We start from the raw sequence: 21,824 nt of genomic DNA, 5'->3' as shown, positions 1-21,824 counted from the left end.
CTTGTCCTTTCCTAACAGGGTCAAGCCTCCAATTAGCCAGAGGTCAGAGGTCAGGGTCCTCTCCTCTAACATTTTGCTCTATAGACTGATGGCCTGCTCTTCAACAACAGGTCACTGTCAGCCATGCAATGTTATGTGGGCATCCCATTTTAGAATATTCTTATATAAAACTTTTTAGGTTCAATTGATCCAGTGACTTACAAACATAAGCTTAAGGAACTTAATTTTTTTCTAGATTTTCTGGTTTTATTAGCTTGCATGCTTGAATATTTGTATTTTTTAGTATATGATTATTGTTGATCAAGTTTACAAATATGATCCAGAGTTGCCATTATGCCAGTTCCTGTAACTCTGTTTCATTAAATTAAAATAAAAGACCTGGATTTCCCACAATTCTTGTATGTGCTGAGCAAGCGAAAGTCAGGGACAAATAGATTTAGTCAACAAACTAGCTTGATTCATATTAAAGAAAGTATTTTAATCTATGTGCACATGTAATGTCTTTATCAGAGGCAGAAATAGTTCAAAAGAACTGTACATTTAATTCAATTTAATCCTGAATCCCCAATTATTTTTTTTTTTTTAAACTGCCTATTCGTGTTTTTCATGTAATCGTGAATGCTTGCTTTGGGCACATCAACTGTTCCCCACCATGGTGTCGCAAACGACATCTTTTGCAATAAATATCCTAGCAATTTGGGGTTTGGAAGGAAAATGTTAAAAGGGCACAATTGAGCCAGTCATGCATGTTCTGTGTATTCACTCTGCGTGGGCGTAATTCTCCAGAACACTTTTCCTTTGATTTCTTTCAGTTTTCACAGTGTCTCTCAAATGCCAATAATAGACTTGTCCATCAGCCTCTCCCTCCCTTGGAGTTAATTGGAGCTGTGGAGAATCAGACCAAGCGCTAAAGTTTGATTCATCATTGGATCACTAGATTATTAGATGAATCCTTCCCAAGATTAATGCCCCACCTGGACCCCCTCTACCCCCCTGCCAGGCTATCCTGCCCCTTCCATGCCCCTAACAGCCTCTGGGATCTTTGATAAGGCTGACCTGTACCTTTTCAAATAAAGATTTTCACTGGGATGTGTGCTCATAGCCAACCATCAGGGTTGTTCGCTTACAGTAGACTTTTGCAGAAATGCGTCCTGAAAATAAAGAGCTAAAACTCTTAGATTTATTTATTTATTATTAATATTTTTATTTATTTTATTTTTTTACAATAGCAACATGCACACTTTGTTTTTAGTAAAAAAAAAAAAAAAAAAAAAAAAAAAAAGCCATGGATTTAAAAGACCACATACAGGTCTCTTTGTTGCAGTCCAGCAATGTTTTTAATAGCATTTTTATCAACAGTCAATGTTTATCAATGTTTATTTCCTTTCATAAATGTTTATTTTACTTAAAATCGTGTTTATACCTGCTGTAGTATATTTCATTATAATCAGTGTCACAATAATAAAGAAAAATGTGCTTAACATAATTCTGCTTAAAAGAATACTAAATATTAACACCAGTGCTTATATACATATATTTAAAAAATAGCACTGAATATTAATATTAGTTCTTAAATGTTCAGACAAAATTTGCCTGACATAATTCTTTTTTTATTTTAAAGATAACACAAACATTAACACTAGTGCTTGAATGTTCAAATAAAATATGACAGTTAATTTTTTCCTATATAAAAAATAATAACAATAAAACTTAACACTAGTCTTTGAATGGTCAGATACATTTTGCCTGATAGAAACATTTTCAGCAATATTCCGATCTCACTTCCAAGTCTAGTTCCAGACTGATTGACACAAACCCAGCATCTGATGCTCCTGTCAGGACTAGCGAGTTGCGCATCCCTTCACAGCAGAGAGCAGTGTGGCACAAAGAGTCAGGCTAATGAGGCTTGAGTGGCACTGGCACATACAAAATGCTTGGTATCTCTTGGCAAGCATATCCTTCTATCTCTGCTCGCCCTCTCAGCTCTCACTCTGTCTCTCTCTTTCTCTCATCATCGCCTTTGCTGGCTCTTTCCGCCAGGCCCATGGTTTCCTGGCAGCGATGCCCGTCTCTGTATGCCATCCTGGGAGGCGTCATATCCCCTCAGAGAGCTGGCCCCTGTTGCTGATGGAGCCTTTCAGTCCAGAGAATGGGGGCATTGTGAGGAATTGTGGGTCATGGCCGGAGTAGGCGGCAGTTTGCTCATATACAGGCCCCTCACACACTCACACCGGGTGCTTAGAACTGAGAGCCAAAGATAGACATCCAACCTCTCAGCTTTAAAAATGCCTCCTCAGGAAGTAGCTGTGTGAGAAAGTGTGTGTGAGAGAGGTGCATGGCAACACTGGAAGTATGCTTGCAAGTGTTTGTGTGTGTGTTTCTCTTTGACCGCTTAAAAGCTAAAAAGAAACAATTTCACAGCATTGTGGAATGGTGTGTTTGTCAATGTGATTTGGTGCATGTAAACATGCATTCATTGCCTCCATGTCTGCTGGAGAAAGCATTTTTGATTGTGGAGTATTGCCGGAGGTTTGTTTCTTCGAAGGAGTAAAGATTTACTTATTTATTTTGTCTGGATCTATTCATTTGTTCAGATATGTTAAATTATAACATATTAAATTATAACTTTTCTAATACACCTTTTCTATGATTAAAAATCCAGGCTGTAAAATGTAATGTGGTGTGAGACCACAAAAAAGTTATGATATTTATGAATTATGAATTTATTATAAATAACAAAAGACATTTTTACTTGAACATATGTATAAACTTTCTGAACAGTAGAATAGAAGGTGTAAGAAAATGTATGTATTTATTTTCACGGTTACACCTCATGAAATGTTTCTTGAATGACATTTAAGGGTCCAGAATGTTGAAACGTTAAATGTACACGTTTTTCAAAATCAAAAGAAAATGATGATATACTTTTTATTTCTTATTTTTATATTATTATTTGCCATTGACACAATATAAATACGTAAGGTCAAAACGATATTCTATCGTGTGCTTATGCAACAAAGCATCGATCAGACGTTCACAAAAATGCTGGATGATATCTAAAGGGGAAAAAGAAACCGCATATACATACATACTTGCATGCATATACATAGGTTTGTACTATATTTAAATCAGAGACTAAGCACGTGTGTATATCTGTAGTTAGTGTTTAGTATAGCAATCTAAACTGCGGTGAAGCTCAGTCAGGGTAGTGTAGAGACAAACAAGAGCACCAGCTCCGTCTCAAAGCTCACTCAGCTCCACCTAGTGGCTTGAATATGCCACACAGTCATTCAGCCATTCACTGCATTTTCACCCGAGCGTCCTAGATATACCTCTTACACATTCTCTCAATGCATAGTGCTCACTTCCCCACCGCTGGCAGCCGGAGTGACCGGAGGTGTTTTGGCACATGATGTATCCTTCCAAAAGCGTAGGAAGAAAATAGTACCAGTGTTTTTTTCCTCTGCTCATGCAGCCCATCCACGGACACCCTGCCTCATTAATATTCAGCCACCGGACTCTTTTCTCCCATCGTGCTGCACTAAGACAAAAGAGCATTGTGGAGACACCTCCTGTTTTAATTATGATGAGAAGGTGCGGAGGGGGTGTGAATCATGAGAAAAACGAGAGGAGAGACAGCGAAAGCATGTGTGAGCAAACGTGACATTTTGTGCGTTATGTGTATATTTGTGTTTTTGTATGGGTTTTTAAAGGTAGTGTAGTCTCTCTCTCTTTCTCTCTCTCTCCCTCTCTCTCTCTCCCCCTCTCTATGTGCATGTGTGTGTTTGTGGTGCAGCTGCAAGTCTGTTGTGGCTTGTTGCCATCATGCAAATTGGCATCTGATAAAACAGCATTGACTGAATTTGCTTAAGGGATGTAGAGGGAAAGAGTAAATAGGAGAGAATTAGTTCTTGTTGCAAAACCCATACAGCCACACAGCATTTCTCACTCTTTCTCTTTTTCCCTCCATATACCCAATGAATCATCCCCAAATGAATAACCCAAAATCTTCTTTGAACTTGAAATAGCTTTTCCTTTCTCTTTTTATCTCTTGGAAAAATATATGTAGATTTGATGACTGACACTAAACTTTGATAATCTAACTTTACATGAGCTCTTGATAGACCTGCACTGTGGTCAGACAATGTTATTTTTAGTTACATTTCTATTTTTAATTATAAATTGGCCAGTGACTTAGAAGTGTTAATGATTTAACTTTGTTTTATTAGTAGTATTTGTTTTATATGTCAGCGGATACTGGGCATTTAATAATTTCAGACTTGTTTCTGTGCTTGTGATTTAAATCACCATCTAGCACAAATTTTTATTTTTTTTAATTTATTATTTAAAATATTATTATTATATTACTATGATAGTAGTGTTGTATGTATGCATGAATTATAAATTCTATAAATATTTTTTATTTTATATATATATATATATATATATATATATATATATTCAATAGTGGTGCATCCCTAGTTTAATTCATTTGATAAAGGGATATTTTGAATTTTTTAGTGTGTAAAGGGTATTTAAAAGAGAAAAATCAACAAGTAAATGATCATCAAAATTTTGAGTCCACTGCAATGTTTACAAATCTTTGAATTAAAATTCCTTATGCGTATGTCAGGAACTGCACATTTTTTCTTGTCATGATCATGTCTATACGTGGCCTAAGACATCCAGACACACTTCATATAGCTTTAATAGTACCCCACTCCAACAGTTGAGCCAGATAGAGCCCCTCCACTGTCACGTCCTCATTCTACAGCACCAACTCAATTAAGACTCAATGATGGCTTCACCCCACTTGACCCATACTGACCTCTAACCTTAAGGTTCACACCTCCCAAAATGTCAAGCATGAATGTGGATATGCTCGGCCAAGAAGGGGGGATTGCGAGGGTTGCTAAAGGGCTTTTATCCCCACTATGTCCGGCCACCCTCTTTCACTAAAGTATGCTGTCAGTGCTTTTGTTATATTCCTTTGAATGTAATGGTCCCCGAGGGAGGGCTTGTGAAAGCAAAAATCCCTTAATCACCACACACATATGAGTTTAAAGTCAGTTTTGTGGGATTGAAGATTTTTTATTTTATTTTATCTGAGTTGTGAAGATGTTTTGACTCAGTTTTGTCTTTTAATGAGGAAAATACCATTGGTTACCTGGATAAGTTGGTATTTTATTTCTCATGAATTGTTGTTCATTTTGTTCTGGCTATGCTCTCCGCTTAATGCACCTCTTGAACTTTGCTGCCCTTGGTGGAAGCAGGTGTGAGCTCCACTGTGAACATATTTGTCTGAATCTCTTGTGCTCTGCTCCATTCAGACCCAAACACCTTCACTAGCCAAAGTGGAGAATATGGGAAACTCACATAAGCACCAATTTCTACTAACAGGAGACTTCCTGACCACAACGGGCTTTGTTAATGTTCATAGGGTGAGATTTTAGCACTCTTATTGTTCTGTAAACTATACAATCAAAAATTTAAATTAACTTTATTAAGTCAAAATTACATCTTACACTGGTAAAATAAAAATGAAAGTATTAATTACATTCTCAACCCTTTTGCGGTGATTAAAATCCTTTAACAATTTTGGTGTTTTTAAATATTGCTTGTAACCTCCCATTATGATATTGTTATCAAATAATGGATTTGATCTTTTTATCAACTTGTTATTGTATTGGCACAGGTTTTGTATTTCTTTGGATTGATCTGAGCTTGAGCGTAAAGCGTGATTTATGGGTAATTTTGGCGACCTTCACCTAAAACTGAGGTGCATAAGCTCAGATCAATCAGCGAGGTCAACGATCAGTCAGTTAAGAAAATAAATACAACATCTGTGCTAATTTAAAGAAAACAACTTGATAAAAACATAGAATTCAATATTTTAATATAATATAGCCTACAAAAAAATTTACAATGATTTTTTTTTTGTAGGTTGGTCATTATTATGTAACAATAGGCATAAATAACTCAAAAACACTAAAATTATATTTTGGGGGAACTTGATAAACCCTGAGCAAAGTCGTTGAGTTTTGATTCAATGCGATAACATTAATTAGCATTTTAAGAAAAAAAAATCTGGGTAAAAATGACTGGAATACAACATGAGGATTAAAAAGGTTATTTTTTGGCATCTGAGTTTCCATGAAGAACCTTTAATATCACTGTAAACTTTCCATTGTGCAAAAGGCTCTTTAGTGAAAGAAGGTTCTTTAGATTAGAAAACTTTTCACTGAAAGGTTAGGAATTCAAAAATGGTTATTCTATGGAAAAACTGCAAAAAAACACATGAAGAATTATCTCCTTTAGATAACAGAACAGAACAGAACAGAATAGAATAGAATAGAAAACAGTGCACGTTGTAACTGTAAATACTGATATATCCTCAATTACCCAAAGTTCTGTTTTCAATTCATCAAATAAATATATCCAAGGTTGTGCCATTGTCTTTGTAATCCATTCTCTCTATTTTTCTCGTTGTGCTGTTTGTGGAAGCACTGATCAGAGGGAGGCCTGCGGTTGAAAGAGTCCATGGCCCCTGAGCACAGACTGCCTGTAATCCTGTTAATGTGAGCTAAAGAGAGGCACTCTCCCCATACAGACAGGCTTTCAGAGAGCACACAGGACTTTCCTTTCAGTACACACTCCCACTGACCCACTTCTGATGAGGAAAAATGGATAAACTTCAGAAGAATTGGTCATACCTGATTCAGGTCTTTTACTAAAAGGTAAATGCAGAATGAAGGGAATCAAGTCCTAATATTCTAGAAAAAAATATTGAGGTTATCTAGAGTTTACGTAACTAGAATGCATTGTTCTCAGAACATGGGGTAAGAACCTAAAAACAACATATATGGAATGTTTCTAATGGTTATTTTTAGGTTTTATCTATATAAAAAAAACCATACAGTTATTAGTGTGCTAAATTATCTTGATGGGTTTAGATTAAAAAAAAAAACACATTTGGACTAAAAAACAACAATTAGCCAGTCTATAACTTGGACTACAATCTCAAGCGCAATTTCATTTTGAAACCCTTAAAGCTCCATTTCAAACAAAACGCACAAACAAATCAATGTAAATACCCTATTACGTGCAGTTATGCTTCCTTTTTGCTGATTATAAAGCGCAATTAAGCACTTCAGCATTAGCGCCTATTCACATCCCAGCTGTCCACCTGTCTGAGGCCTGGGAAAAGAGCTTGGCGCTGGTTCACGCCGCGGCGCCGTCTCTGTAAAACACGCACTGCCCGAATGAAAAGGGGCGTCGAGCTGCTCCTCGCACAGCCCGCGAGCTCCGGGCGCTCCTAATAACGTGCTATCAAAATAAGACCCCCCACTTTCTCTTCTCCGTTTGATCCTAGAAAGTGAAACTGTGCTAATTACGCGACGGAGACCATCTGGACTCTTCGTTAACCCTTTCCGCAGTGATTGTTGGTTCCATTAAGTATTCTTGAATTAAACGGCGCCTTCGCTAGGAATCAGCGTGAGTCTTTGTTTGTTGACGAGCTGAATGAACTGTACAATTCACGCCCGCTTGACTGACAAAATCACTTAGCCTACATTTTGACACACACACACACACACACACACACACGCATTCCCATTTAAAAAAATAAACAGTGCATTTCTCTTAAACCCCTTCAATTAATGAAATAACAATGACTTTTCAGCAATGTAAATCTTACCAATTTATTTAAATGTCACTCCATACAGATACAGGTTATGCCAGGTAGAAATAATCGTTGTAAATATTTTTTTTTCTTCTTAAAGACTATAACTATATAGGCTACATTTAAAATCTTATATCAATCCAAATATTTTTCCACCAAATGTAGTAGGCTAAGTCAATAAAACATGTTCATCAATGTCCCAAATTCACAGTATTTATACACTTTTATACATTTAAACTGTGAGTCAAATAATCCATATAAAATTCTCACATTGAATGTGTGCTCATAGGAAACGTTTTAGAAAATCTCTAAATCACAGAGAGTTTTATGCTTTAGATATTAAATTCCAGCTGTTTAGAATTACTATGTTTCATATTAAATCTTAGGGGTAAAAAATATTTGCCCATACATTCCACAGCAGATTATCATTGGTCTTGCAAAAATGTTCAAAATAAAGAGAAAGCATTAACTGTATTTTGTAGTTAAATTACAAATATTTCTAGAAGCTAATCATGAGAATAATCTTGTCCTCTGTTGAGCCATTGACAGCTCTGCATCACCATCTAGCGGTGTTATAAGGAATCACAGATTTGTTGACTCAGTTGAACATTCAAAATAAAATTATAATAACATATAATGATATTAACAATAATGGAACAGAGTTTACCATTTTATTTTAATAGTTTGAGTAAAATAAATGACACCTGCAGCGAAGATCACAAGTGATGGGACTTGTGCAGGTTAATGCAGTAATGAACCAATGCAAACTGGTGAACGCAGGTAATTTAGCTGCTGAGTTTTTCTGTTTCACTTGGTGAGGCCACTTCTTTAAGCTCATTATGACCTTCCTCCTCCCCTGGTACCTGAAACACATTCACATTTCCTAATAGCACTTGGCCAGACTGAGTAAAGTTTAAAATACTCAAACAGTCTCTGCATATTGTACATACAGAGTCCCATAATTCATTAATGCACATAAGGCAATAATGTCTAATAATTACACTGTCAAAGACAGTCAAGGAATCTAAACAGGCGTATATAATTTAGCATAAACTATAAATGCTATAAAAATTATATAAATAACAATCTTCACCTCCCAGTAGAGTCCATCCTCAAAGCAGTGAGTATCTGGAGGACTACCGTAGATGGGCAGCTTCAGAATGAACCCTGAGAAAAACACAGGCATATTTGGTTTGATCTGAATTAAATAAATCACAACATACCTCGCACACATGTACAGAGAAGCATGAACAATCTAGAGTTGTCATGATGATCAAATTTTGGTTGATGATTAACTGCAACTATATTTTAAGAATTACAGTTGGAGTTACATTATAAAAATGTTAGATTTTCTTTAATGCTTTGTAAACAATGACTGAGCATTACCCCTTTACAAAAATTAACTATGGGTTTACTACAGTACACTAACTCTGAAAAATTATTCTACATCAGACAACTGCACAAAACAAAAAAAGAAGACTGACTGAAAGAAACTGCAATAGTATTCTCTGACAGTAGGTGGTGCTTATGGAGCAGCATGCTTTTTCAGTTACTTCTAAAGGTCCTTACAGCCTACAACAACAAAAGAACCAAAACCCACAACAACACTGACCAAGAAAATAAATATTGCAAACAATCACATAAAAAAGGCAAATAATTTTCATGTTTAAAATGTAAAGAAAGCATACAGAGAATACAGATCCGCCAAAAACTAAAAAAAAAAAATGTTTTCAATTGATTTAAAACAAGCAGGCGGTTTTTCAAGCCCTAGTGTGTCATTTGAACTCACAGGTCATGGGAGCTTCTCATTTCTAATTTGTGCATCCTAGTTTTCTTTCCTCACTTTCCTTTACTTTCTGTTTATCCTTGTTCATGACTCTTAAGGAAGCTTCCTTGCTTCTTGTTCCTTGCATCCTCAAAGTGCAATTAAGAGAATTGAGATCCCTTCAAGATAACTGAGTTTGATCAGTTTCCGGGTCAAAGACTGAAGGACAGAGAAGCGAGTAAATGAGGAAGCATCAGTTTCAGTATTGAGAAGCACCCTTTTGTTTTGGGTTGGTGCATAGATCGTCTCTTCTTCTGCTCTTTCCTATTGTGACAGTTAGCGTTGCATTACTGTGCATGCCCCCTTTAGGATTAATCGCCATTTTGCAATTAATAAAGCATTAAGCTCTATGCATTTGCCTTGTTTATATTTTCAGTGTGTGGCGCAAATGAGCGTTTCGTAACTATTTCATATTTACTTCAAATTCTCTAATTTGAATGGCACAGTATGATAACAGCAGTAAACTTAAAATAGATCAGATCAAATGATTGGCCTAGTTGAAGCATGCACTCACTGCACTTTCCAACTTTACACCCACCTGTAACTAGACCACCTAGCAGAGCCATTGCTAGTGTGACAGCCAGGGAAACAGCCTGAAATCCACCCCTAGACTGAGGGTCCCATTTATCATCTTTAGCATCAGCGAAAACTCTGTGCAATCTGTGTGTGATGGGAAACAGAGGCACATGGGTCAGTTCTCACACAGAATTATTTCTGCAATATTTTCGGTCATGACACAAAAGCATGCAAAACAAAGCAAAAATATTAACCTTTTTAAATAACAGTAATAAACATATTAAATATGAAAACAATCATAATCATCATGTTCTTAAGCAATAATAAAATAAAGATAATGTTGTGTGACCAAATCAATAACACAATCACAAATCATTAATTATCCAAATAATTTCATATATATATATTAACTGCTGACTTACCCATTTCCATACACTTCTTTAGATGCCATGGCAGAGGTGATGGCACCCACCACAGCTCCCAGAACCCCTGGCATTCCATGCAGGTTATGAATGCCACAAGTGTCCTGGATCTTCAGTTTTGATTCCAAAATGGGCTAAAATAGCATAAAACAGCAACAAGCATGATACTGAGGCTTCTTGTAGATGTTCAGAGTTATTTGTCAAAGAAGTTTGCGCTACTGACCGTGAGGTATTTGTATCCCAGTACTGAAATAGTTCCAGCTAGGAATCCCACAATCATAGAGCCAAACGCGGTCAGCATCATCTCTCCAGCTGTTCCCACAGCAACACCACCAGCCAGTGCGGCATTCTGAATGTGCACCTGAAAAAGACAGAGGCTTGTATGAGGGTTTGCAATGTTGAAGATTGTAACATAATATCAAAGATGGCCACAAAGGGATATTCACCATGTCCAATTTGCCTTCTGGGCTGACTAGGGCAGAGAAAGCAAATGTAGCCAGTGTGCAGGATGCCAGAGAGTAGTAAGTGTTCATGGCGGTTCTGTGCTGGGGGTCGCCGTAATTTGTAATGGCTGAGTTGAAGCTGGGCCAGAACATCCACAGATAGATGGTACCTGAGCAGAACCAAAGTTTTAACGGATCAAAGACTTCTAGATGACTACAGGCTGGAATTGTATTCAAGTGACTCACCGATCATAGCAAAGAGATCAGAGTGGTAGACCGATGAGTTTCTATGTTTGCTCTTGTCCAGGTTTGGCCTGTACAGGACACGGGTCACCATTAGGCCGAAGTATGCACCAAATGTATGAATGGTCATGGATCCTCCAGCATCATTGGCCTACAGATACCATTGACATTAAAATTTTTACTGTTATGATAACACTCATACATATTAATATCAGTTTTCTCTGTGGATATTTAAAGCGGTCATGTGTTGAGAAATCAACTTTTACTTGAGTTTTTGATATATAAGAGGTCATTGCACTAAAAGAATATCCTGTACATTTCAGAACTGAAAACATCCTTGTGACTGAAATAAAAGCTTTTATTGACACCATGCCCCAGTGAATGCCAGATCCTGGAATGTGCCAGCCTTTGACAGGTTAAACACCACCTCCACAGAAGCATATCAACGCCTAATTCTATAGCCCCTCCCACTGATTTGCACATGACATATTAGGGAAATAACATAAGTGGTGCTAAACCGGATGGAGCAACCAAGCAATAAATATGCCGTTGAAGATCGCAAAATATTGTTCAGTGCCTGGTTGTGGAAGAACACGCTGCATGACCTTCCTTCAGATTCAAATATTAGGAATGTGTGAAGAAATATTAGGAAAGTCTAGTCTTCAATGCAGCACGCTCATAAAAATGGAGCATTTCTCGAGCCATCATCAAAACCATGGTAGAAAATTGCCTATTACTTATAGATTTTGATATTTTTTAATGTAAAACCCACGTGGACATCATAAGTGGACCGCGGACAAAAGTTCATGAACCCTTTAAATTTAAATGACCTTTTTTCTGGTAATTTTGTAGATAAAACAGCTAGTCTGTTCACACTTACCCCAAGGACAGAAAGCAGGATGAACTCATTGACGGCGAACAATGTCACCTCAAAAATGGCCATTACAAGCAGCTGCACAGGACTGGTCTTCCCCAAAACGGCGCCAAATGAGATCAGCACAGAACCAGTGCAGAAGTCTGCATTTATCATGCTGCATAACAAACATATTCACTGTGAGTAATAATAAATACAGTAGTGCATGTGCCTGTGAGTCAGGGCTGCACAGTCTACTCAGCTGCTCAACTGCCACCTCCACTTGGTGGCGCTGTGTTCAGTTGCAATTCTCTTTACACACATGGCCACATCAGCAGTAAATGTGAAGAAACACATGATACTTACATGAACACACAAATACATCATTTTATCTGTCCTTTTTTTTATTAATTAACTTTTACAGAAGTGTTAAGACTGTTGAAGCCCATTTTTTTCCTTTGATAACAAATCTTTATTAGCCACTACTGCTGCTTACCTTTAGACATTACCAGTCTCTTTTAAATACAAATAACTGGATGTAGGAAACAGTAATGTAAGTCTTATATGTGTGATTCAGATTTTACCTAGTCACACCAACATGGATCTTGCCATGGTGCAGGCCGTGGACAAATCCCTGCATAAGTGTGGCCCACTGTAGGGAAAAGGCTGCGATGAGGAAGTTAAAGCCGACACTACTGAACCCATAACGCTGCAGAAATGTCATTAGGAATCCGAAGCCCACGAAGATCATGACATGAACATCCTGGAAACCTAAAACACACAGTCAGTTAAGCTGTTTTCCTATCGTTTTCCCTCACATTCCCATAATTTTACATTTAAATAGTAATCTCATAAACTTTAACTGCTCACTGATATGTGTGTAAACACATACAGAAAGATGGGTATTTAGCAGCACCATTCAGGGCCTATTTTACACTATGGATACACTGAACCCAACATTAACCCCTGTGTTCGTCTCTGTGTTAGAGCCATTCATTCACCCATTTCATTGCTTTTGACACAATTACACTGTTGTAAGCCAAGCAACTGGCTATTGACATGGGCACCAATGAGGATGGCATAGCCTTTGTGGGCAACTGTCCTGCATACTTCTCAAACTCACTCTTTTCTGGCACCACAAAAATAAGTCTAGGAGCTCTATGTATACTTTATGCTGAGTTTACTGCAGGACAAATAAATCTTAAAATGGATAGTTAACTAATTAACCCAAAATCATACTAATGTCTCTCCAAATCTGTATGCATTTATTTATTTTTCATCTCTTTGTTTTTGATGGTCCATTCAATAAAAGTCAATAGCGTTTAACCATTCTGGACCCCATTGACTTTCACCGTATGGACAAAACATCTTCTTTTGCATTCTAAGGAAGAAAGAAAGTCTTATAGGTTTGAAACGACATTATGGTGAGTACTTGATTCATAAATAACTTTTAGGTGAACTACCCCTTTAATGAAACCAATAAGTGCACTGTGAAGCATATATTTGCATCCGTACAAAGCAGACAACCTAAACTGTGATCAGCAGAGACCTCTCAAATAATTACAATACATTATAATTTATTGTATTTGAACAGATAATATATAAAAATGTGATTCATCAATCACCATACACCTCTAAATGCAGATTTTTCTCATGTCACACCTGCTGTGTATGTGTCCTGCTGTTGAGCAGTGACAGTCAGAACAGATGCGACCACACCCAAAAAGGTGAAGATGCATACTGTTGAAGATTATTGACTACTGAACAGTTGTTTTGCTCCCCACACATAGATTTGACCCAATATACCTGGTCAAATCTAAAATAAAGTCTATGTATAGCACACATTTATGCCAAGCAATTACTTATAAACTCGAGTTGCTGAATTATAAAAATGTCGACTTTATGACCTTTATATATTATGTTTTAGATAGTTGTAAGAATCTCTCATCTGAAGGATCAGCCTTCAATAATACATACATTTCAAAATAAGAGTCCATGGGTATTTCTGGCTTGTTTATAATTAAAAGTCACATGTTAAATTTTGGGTTTTTCTTTGGTGTGTGTGTGGGGGGTATTTTGGTTACATAATACATTTTATTTTATTTAATTTCTATCTAATTCATATTAAACTGTTGTTGCTTCCCCACAGGAAGAAATGTCAAAGAACTTCCTTTGACATGTATTACTCAATATATAGATTTTACTAGTATCACTAAAATCTGTGTCCCATATACTGAGAGAGAAAACTATATGATAAAGCAAGGAGAACTCTATCATTGAAATGCTGTCATTTTGCATAATTTACAATGAATCATAATTTTTAATGAGAATGTAATTAAATGTAATTGTAGCCAATGTTATTACAAAAATATTGTAAATATATATATATATATAAAAAAAACGTATTGTTTATTATTTGTCACATGTAAAAGACCATTTTTGTGCTGTGGGTAATAGGAGGATTTTCCACCTGTTTACAACTGCAAGTATATTTCAAACCTGTGGAAAGCACTGAAGACAATAAAACTAATTTGTAGAGGATTTGCCCCGTTCTGTCTTTGTCCTACATGAATTATGAAGAATTCTGTTAAACCTGATAAGGGAAGTCTGTGAAATCTGTCATTATTTATGTGAATCCTGGGCTTGCAGTGCAGACACAATAATGGAATGCAGTAAATTTAATTAAGTGCTTCAGACACGTCTAGTGCTGAGGGTTAAGTTTAGTGCAAGATTAAAAAAACAAGACAGTTTTAGCAAAGTGAGGTGGGTGGGAAATTAAATTAAGCTTGAAACATGCTTCACTTAAACCAGTCAGAGTACTCAGACACAAGTTACACAATTTAGGCCAATGTTCATCTGCACCAATCAAACACATTCTCAGATTATCAAGTTAAAAGCACCACGTGTGTGTTTCTACTGGTGAACTCACAAGCTTTATAGATTCATATTATTTTTTAATAATTTAGCCAACTGCATGATCATATAGTTACATGTTAATATGTTCTCAACAATGAGTGCTGAATATAAAATGCAGCTCAATTTTTTTCATTTAAAAGAGCCACTTACTGGGATAACGATAGTAGAACTCATTCTCATAATCGTGTCTTGTAGCATTTTGGTTTATGCCTTTATTCCACAGCTTGGCATCAGTGTCGTGATTATACTCCACCAGCGTCCCAAAGAGGATGATGAGAATGACTTCCAAGATGATGCATAACAGCGGCAGACGTAGCCTCAAGTTAGTAGACTCAGGCATGGTGCTTCCCCTTTGCCAGTTTCCTTTGCTCACTCTTTTTCCCCTTTTCCCCCAGAGTTTTCCGGAGCAGGGCACAGGCTCTTATAAGTCTGGAGGCAGAGTGCAAGAGAAAATTAGCTGACACAAGTCTTTTTATTGTTAGTTTGGCCACTTGATGATCTAGGTAACACCCACCTGCTCTCTCAAGTCTGCTGATTTGCAACAGTTCTGAGCTCCTCCCTCAATTTTTTTGCTCATGAGGTGCACAAGGAGTACATTTTGGGCCAATGAGAATATCAAAGTAAAATATTAACAGTGATATTATAACAGAGCTTTTTTTTTAAACAGGAAGATCAAAGAGATCATAAAATATTTGTGTGGAAAGGTGAAAAAGGTATTTCTGGATTTTTCACTGGATATGGGAGGCATTAAATAGCTAAGTGTAAATGGGTTCAGTGTATTGAGACCAATAATGATCACTCTGCCATTAATATTACCATTGTGGGATTTAAATAGAAATCTAAAGGTGAGGCATGTCTCATGTTTTAACATGGTGGTGTATGTTTTGTCCACATTTAAAGCAGTTAAACCATATAGTTACAAACACACATTTTTCCCCCAACAATATTTTTTTTTTCTTTTTTTCCACATTCCACAACCGACTCATACATTTTGAATTGACAAGGACATGAACTCAAAACCTTCAGTATTGGTACTGATTGATGAATAGTATCTGTCTTTGTGACAGGTGGCATTTCAGCTAGAGATTGGATATGAAATTGCAAGTGACGTAATGACCTGAACTATTTGCCAAGACATACAGTGAAAAACAGCTTTACAATTCCACTATCATATATTTATATTTAACATATATTTAAAATGACAGTTTTAAAATGTTATTTATTCCTGTGATTAATTTTCACCAGCCATTACTCCATTCTTCAGTGTCATGTAATCCTTCAGAAATCATTCTAATATTCTGGCCCCAAACTTTTGAATGGTAGTGTCTTTATATATTAAATAATAGCTCAAAATATTAGTAAACATATATGTGTTGTCAGGAGTAAAACTAGAAAATGTAACATGGCATTGTCAGCAAACATCCCAGGCTGGTTTAAAAAGTATCTTAATTCACAGGAATCATTTACACTGTGATGTTTATACAACACAGCTGATAAAGGCCTACAAAGGAAATCTCCCAATCCAGTGCTGACAAGGAAATCATAAAAAAAAGAGGATTTAATCCCTCCTTGCACTCTTGTGGCTGAAGGATAATAGGAGGATGAGAAGTAATTATACTCGCTTTGGAAACAACATAAACAAACAAGAAACTTTTGAGTGTTACCTTTTTGTGTGAATGTGCTAGTCCCCAAACCACCAAACTGACGTCATCAGAGAAGGAACATCGTTCCAAAAGAGAAGCACATTTTCAGATTTCAACATGTTTTCTTTTTTCTGTGGATTAATTTGCACAGATTAACCACAAGACTAGTAATGTGTGCTATCAAAGAAAATAGTGTCCGTTTTGATTTAACGTGGCCTTTAACAAGCTGACCAAATTTTAAAACAGCTTTACCAAAAATTAACTAAGAACTATTCAGGCACAGCTGTTTGGAGTCTGGACTAACCCCAAAGCTACACCCATCAAGTGTCACTTTGACTCTTCTGGTCAACAGTGCTTGACCTTTCACCATCTCTTTCACCTCTGCTTTTATCTATGAGTAGCTGAAGAATGCTGGGTTTACAAACAGCTGTCTGGACAAGTCCTTTCTGAAATCTCACTTTTCCCTTTGAGACTGAAGCCCTGTGAGAACTTGTGATATCTCAGGTACCAGTGTTTCAGAAAAAGCTCAGCTCAGAATAAAAGTGGGTTTGGTACGTTTGTTGGAAACAATAATATGATGTTTTCAGAAGTGCGCGCTCTCCTGTCTGAAGAGCTTTTAAAGGAGAGTGAGAGAAAAATAACACGACAAAAGCAATCAAAAGAAGCAGTGTAGTTCTCATGAACAGAAGTTTTAACAAGACAAATATTCTCTGTGGGAACCAGCACATTGTACACCAGAGGGAAATTCAAGGTGCAGGATAAATCAAGTCAAACCTGCACTCCCACTCAAGTTTGTTACTGCTTTGGGTGCAAAATACAAAACTGAACTATTATTGAGTGTTCAAAGAGGGGGACTTGGTGGTAAACAAGGCCTGTAGATAAATCGGTACAAGATAACACCACTTTCAAGAGATTCTCTTCGCCATCAACAAAGCTACTGCCCAGTGGGGGTCTGTTGAAAGATCTTGAGATCCCATACTCTAGGATTCCTTTACATGCAGCTACAGGCCCTGGTACACACATACATTCATCATCTGATATTGTACGAGAGAAAACAGATACCTTAAACTATAACCAGTGAACTGTTAAATGTCTTTCAGAAATTGAATGTATACTTTTATATAACTGCCATGAAGGAATGCCAAGTATTCTCTTTCTGACAATGGGGAAAAAATAACAACATTCTTTATCCAATGATGAACCATGCAGCAACCATTAAGGAAACAGAACCATTAAGCTTGCATCATTGCAGGACAATTGTGAAGATCGATTTAAAATTTCTTATTTAAAATATTGTTAGTAATCCAATTATTTTAACAGCTACTGATAGGAAGGTCTATATTAGTGGTGGGCCATTATCGGCGTTAACGTGCTGCATTAACGCGAGACTCTTATCGGGCGATAAAAAAAATATCGCCGTTAATCTATTCTCAAAGTTGGGTTGGGAGCTGGGTCTATACTAAACAAGCTATGATGACTTTCACCTTGATATTTTATATAACCGACTGGCTGAGGTCAGCCTAAAAAGATGCTCAGGACAGTTGTCGGGCCACTGCGCATCGTCACGAAAGCTTATCTTTTTCAGGTGTTTTTAAAGGGGGGGTGAAATGCTCGTTTTCACTCAATATCCTGTTAATCTTGAGTACCTATAGAGTAGTACTGCATCCTTCATGACTCCAAAAAGTCTTTAGTTTTATTATATTTATAAGAGAAAGATAGTCTGTACCGATTTTTCCCGGAAAAACACGAGCGCCTGGAGGCGTGACGTGTGGGCGGAGCTAAAGAATCACGAGCGCGAGTAGGCTTTTGCGTTGAGAGCGTTTGGAAGGTGTGACACCGTGAGGACAAAACCAACCAAAACAAACCATGGCTAACAGTCAGATTCAGCGTATATTTATAATCCAGAATCAGATCCAGAGGCTGAAATTTAACAAGAGCAGCATCAGCAACGACGTCTCTATGTGGTATATATTTAAACTGTACATATTTGCTTAGCGGTTTTGGAAAATGACTAAGTTCCACTTTATGTTGTCTTTTTTTTTTTTTTTTTTAAGCTGTACATGTGGAAAGTGCAGTTTGATGACAACATCGCATGTTGTTTACTTGATGCGCTTACTCGCCGATAGCTAAGTTAACAACACAGAGATATTTTAAGCAGTTTTACTCACCGCCTGCGGTTCCAACACACGATCGTGACCCTTTTTCGTTTGGATTGCATCATCCTTAAGAAATAAACGATGCGCAAATCCGGCGTCAAACTGGGCCTTGTTTGTAAAACAAGCATCTTCGAAATGCAGGGAACAAACAAAAACACTTGCACAACTCCGTTGATGCTCTGTAAAAATAAACTCCATCCACTGGTCCCATAATGCTGTTTTTTCTTTGGTAATCTGTGCAGGGTGGCCCTGGCAACCAATAACACACTTCTTTTTTTTTTTTCTTTTTTTTTCTTAATGCCAAGGTACCAAAAATACAAATACAGATAATATCAACATCACGTGTAAAGAGGGGACATTACATGCAAAGCATCATTTATAGACATATGCAACAGTAAATAAATAAAACAAAACAAAAACTTTAACAAAATAAATTAAAAATATTAAATAAATGAATCGTTTTACAAGCTTTGAGATTAAAACACACTTCTTTTGTGACAATTCGGTTTCTCGCTCTGATCAGTGAATGTCTGTGCTCTTATGGCAGAAGTGCTCTTAGCACCCATATAAGGAAATTCCGCTCCATCCAACGTCACACAAACCCATACTCGAAAAAAACTTTCCGAAACTTGTGACAAAACGGAAGAGGTATTTTTGGAACAAAAATACTCCTTCAAACGTACAACTTAATTTTTGAAACTTTGTCCATGTTTAGCATGGGCATCCAACTCTTTAACAGTGTAAAAAACTCAGTATGCATGAAATAGCATTTCACCCCCCCTTTAAGACGTACCGCTTGTCGATTTAAACATTATAAAGCATCCAAAAACAAGACGCGGAAAAGCTGAACAGAGTAAGGGCCATTTCATAGTCAACGTATCTGTACGCATACGCGTCCCCGAGGCTACGCATCGTTACGCTCTGGCTGCCATTATGCGTCGGTGCGTAGCCAAATGTGTCGTCCTAGTTTTTGATACGCAACGCGCCGATTCACGCAATACTATGCGTTGTCGGTGGGGGCGACATTGCAAGTATTGTACATTAATTCAAGTATATTGTGTTTACAGAAGAAGAAGGTTTGAATAGAATGGCGGGCGAAGAGGAAAAATTATGCAAACTTATACGTATTCATCCACATTTATACGATAGTTCATCAGCAACAGAATACACTCCACTTCAGTTGCCATTGAGATCTGAATATCAAGCGACCCGACTCTACTAATATCACCCGACTCTTCTACCCCCTGTTGCGTGAGCGGTGTATTGCATACACGCATCACCCGTGACGCTTGCGTTCACTGTTTAGACTATGAAAGGGAGCGTGTCACTCGCGTTTATTGCTCGCGTTTCTCGCGTTGACTATGAAACGGCCCATACTATGCGTTGTCGGTGGAGGCGACATTGCAAGTTTTGTACATTAATTCACGTATATTGGGTTTACAGAAGAAGAAGGTTTGAATACAATGGCGGGCGAAGAGGAAAAATTATGTGAACTTATACGTATTCATCCACATTCACACGATAGTTCACCAGCAACAGAATACACTCCTCTTCAGTTGCCATTGTGATCTGAATGTCACGCGACCCGACTCTACTAATATCACCCGACTCTACTACCCCCTGTTGCGTTAGCGGTGTATTGCTACACAATTATGTATTGCTAGAGAGAAAGAGAGCCGCGTATCACAGACAGCAACACTGAACCGAGCTCTCTTCTGTGAAGTTCTCCTCGAAGTCCCTCTTGCACCTGAACGAACAAATACAAATCACAGTTTGAACAAACAAAAAGATGTGAAAGAGCTCAATTCAGTACTCGCGGTATTCTGGTGTTCAGGGCTCACGCAGAGAAAGGTGTCTCAAAACACTTGAAAATCGAATTTGCTTATTTTTGCTCTTGTGCCGACAAATACATACAAAATATGTCAAAATGTCCACCTTGGAAATTATGCTCGAAAAAACTGTCAGTTATTTCTTAAGTGAAAGTAAACAGTTGAGAAAAAAAGGGATGTGTATTATATTGGATGCGTTCATCATCTCTTAAAGGGACCGCGCCTAATTTAGCAACTGGCTGCTGTAATGTTAATCCAAGAAAATGAAAATCACTCATTGCTCTTGACTGAATTACTTTGTAGTTTGAACAGTCAAACCAAAAATTATTCAGACACCAGATATAATTTTTGATATATATATAGCGAAACTGTAATAATTGTGAGAAATGTGTCTGAATAAATGTAGGTTTGATTGTATATTTCATATTTACATTGAAGACTATCCAGTGCTATTTTACATTTAATTATTTGGTTTCTGTACCTTGACACCTACAAACTTGAAAAAAACTTAAACATTGTGTAAATAGCACAAATAAATAAAAATAAACAAACATACAAATTAAAAATTTTGGACAGGGCCCACTGGTACAACCTTCACCGTGTCCCCGCTGACCCCAGCTACGGCAATTCGAATGAGCCATTTTAATCTAGATTAATCTAGATTAATTTCAAGATCACAGTGAGATTAATCTAGATTAAAAAAAATAATCTATGCCCACCACTAGTCTATATCTTTAAAAATGACAGAAGTAATATCTGAACCCGTTACTTCATGTATTAACTGGGAGTGAGTGACCTCGTAAAAGTGTTTAGAAACATCAACAAATTTCTTTTGTTTACAATAAACAAACAAGTAGCCTAATTGGCCCTCTTTGAGTCAGAGAGCAGCCTGAAGGTAAGGACAGGACTGTTACCAGGGATAGGATTAAGGATTAGATCGGGTTAAAAGTTACAGTGAGGATATTTTCAACTTTAAAACTCAGCATTTCTAAAAGATACTAAAACATGCATGTAATTTACAATAAACATTTTATGTCCAATGTAAACACGAATACAATAAGGTAGGCCTATGGATTATATAACTGTTGTTTTACACACTGCATACCTGACTGGACTGGAAAAAGTGCAAAGAGTAAACGGAATTAAAGGGGTCATAAGACACTGCTAAAAAGACCATTATTATGTGTATTTAGTTTAATGCAATGTGTTTATGCTGTTTAAAGTAAAAAAAAAAAAAAAAACATTATTTGCCATTAATTTAAATTTAATAAATTAATTTAATAGTACATTTTTGTTT

The 21,824-nt window shown here is 36.9% G+C and overlaps 1 protein-coding gene across 1 annotated transcript; it reads right to left on the bottom strand.

Annotated features, from left to right (window-relative positions):
• Positions 1-7,686: 7,686 nt before the first annotated feature.
• LOC128030041 (ammonium transporter Rh type B-like) lies at positions 7,687-15,347 on the bottom strand. Its single transcript, XM_052617512.1, has 10 exons — positions 15,050-15,347; positions 12,568-12,754; positions 12,011-12,161; positions 11,134-11,281; positions 10,891-11,057; positions 10,668-10,805; positions 10,445-10,578; positions 10,045-10,166; positions 8,775-8,848; positions 7,687-8,544 (listed from the first exon to the last, which is right to left on the bottom strand). Exons 1-10 carry the CDS (start codon positions 15,237-15,239, stop codon positions 8,467-8,469), a joined length of 1,389 nt encoding a protein of 462 aa, XP_052473472.1. The 5' UTR covers positions 15,240-15,347; the 3' UTR covers positions 7,687-8,466.
• Positions 15,348-21,824: the final 6,477 nt, after the last annotated feature.

This window comes from Carassius gibelio, chromosome A16 (assembly GCF_023724105.1).
Source record: "Carassius gibelio isolate Cgi1373 ecotype wild population from Czech Republic chromosome A16, carGib1.2-hapl.c, whole genome shotgun sequence".
In the NCBI taxonomy this organism is placed as follows: domain Eukaryota; kingdom Metazoa; phylum Chordata; class Actinopteri; order Cypriniformes; family Cyprinidae; genus Carassius; species Carassius gibelio.
The sequence above is the reverse complement of the archived record's forward strand: the minus strand, read 5'-3'. Positions and strand labels throughout refer to the sequence as shown.

Bases quoted from the DNA above. Each gene is read 5' to 3' on its own strand.
- LOC128030041 (XM_052617512.1), bottom strand. From the start codon at position 15,239: ATGCCTGAGTCTACTAACTTGAGGCTACGTCTGCCGCTGTTATGCATC. The intron at 12,162-12,567 runs GTAAAATCTGAA...TTTGTTATGCAG, and splicing joins ATCCATGTTGGTGTGACTAG to CATGATAAATGCAGACTTCT. The intron at 10,167-10,444 runs GTAAGTCAGCAG...CATCACACACAG, and splicing joins AAAGAAGTGTATGGAAATGG to ATTGCACAGAGTTTTCGCTG.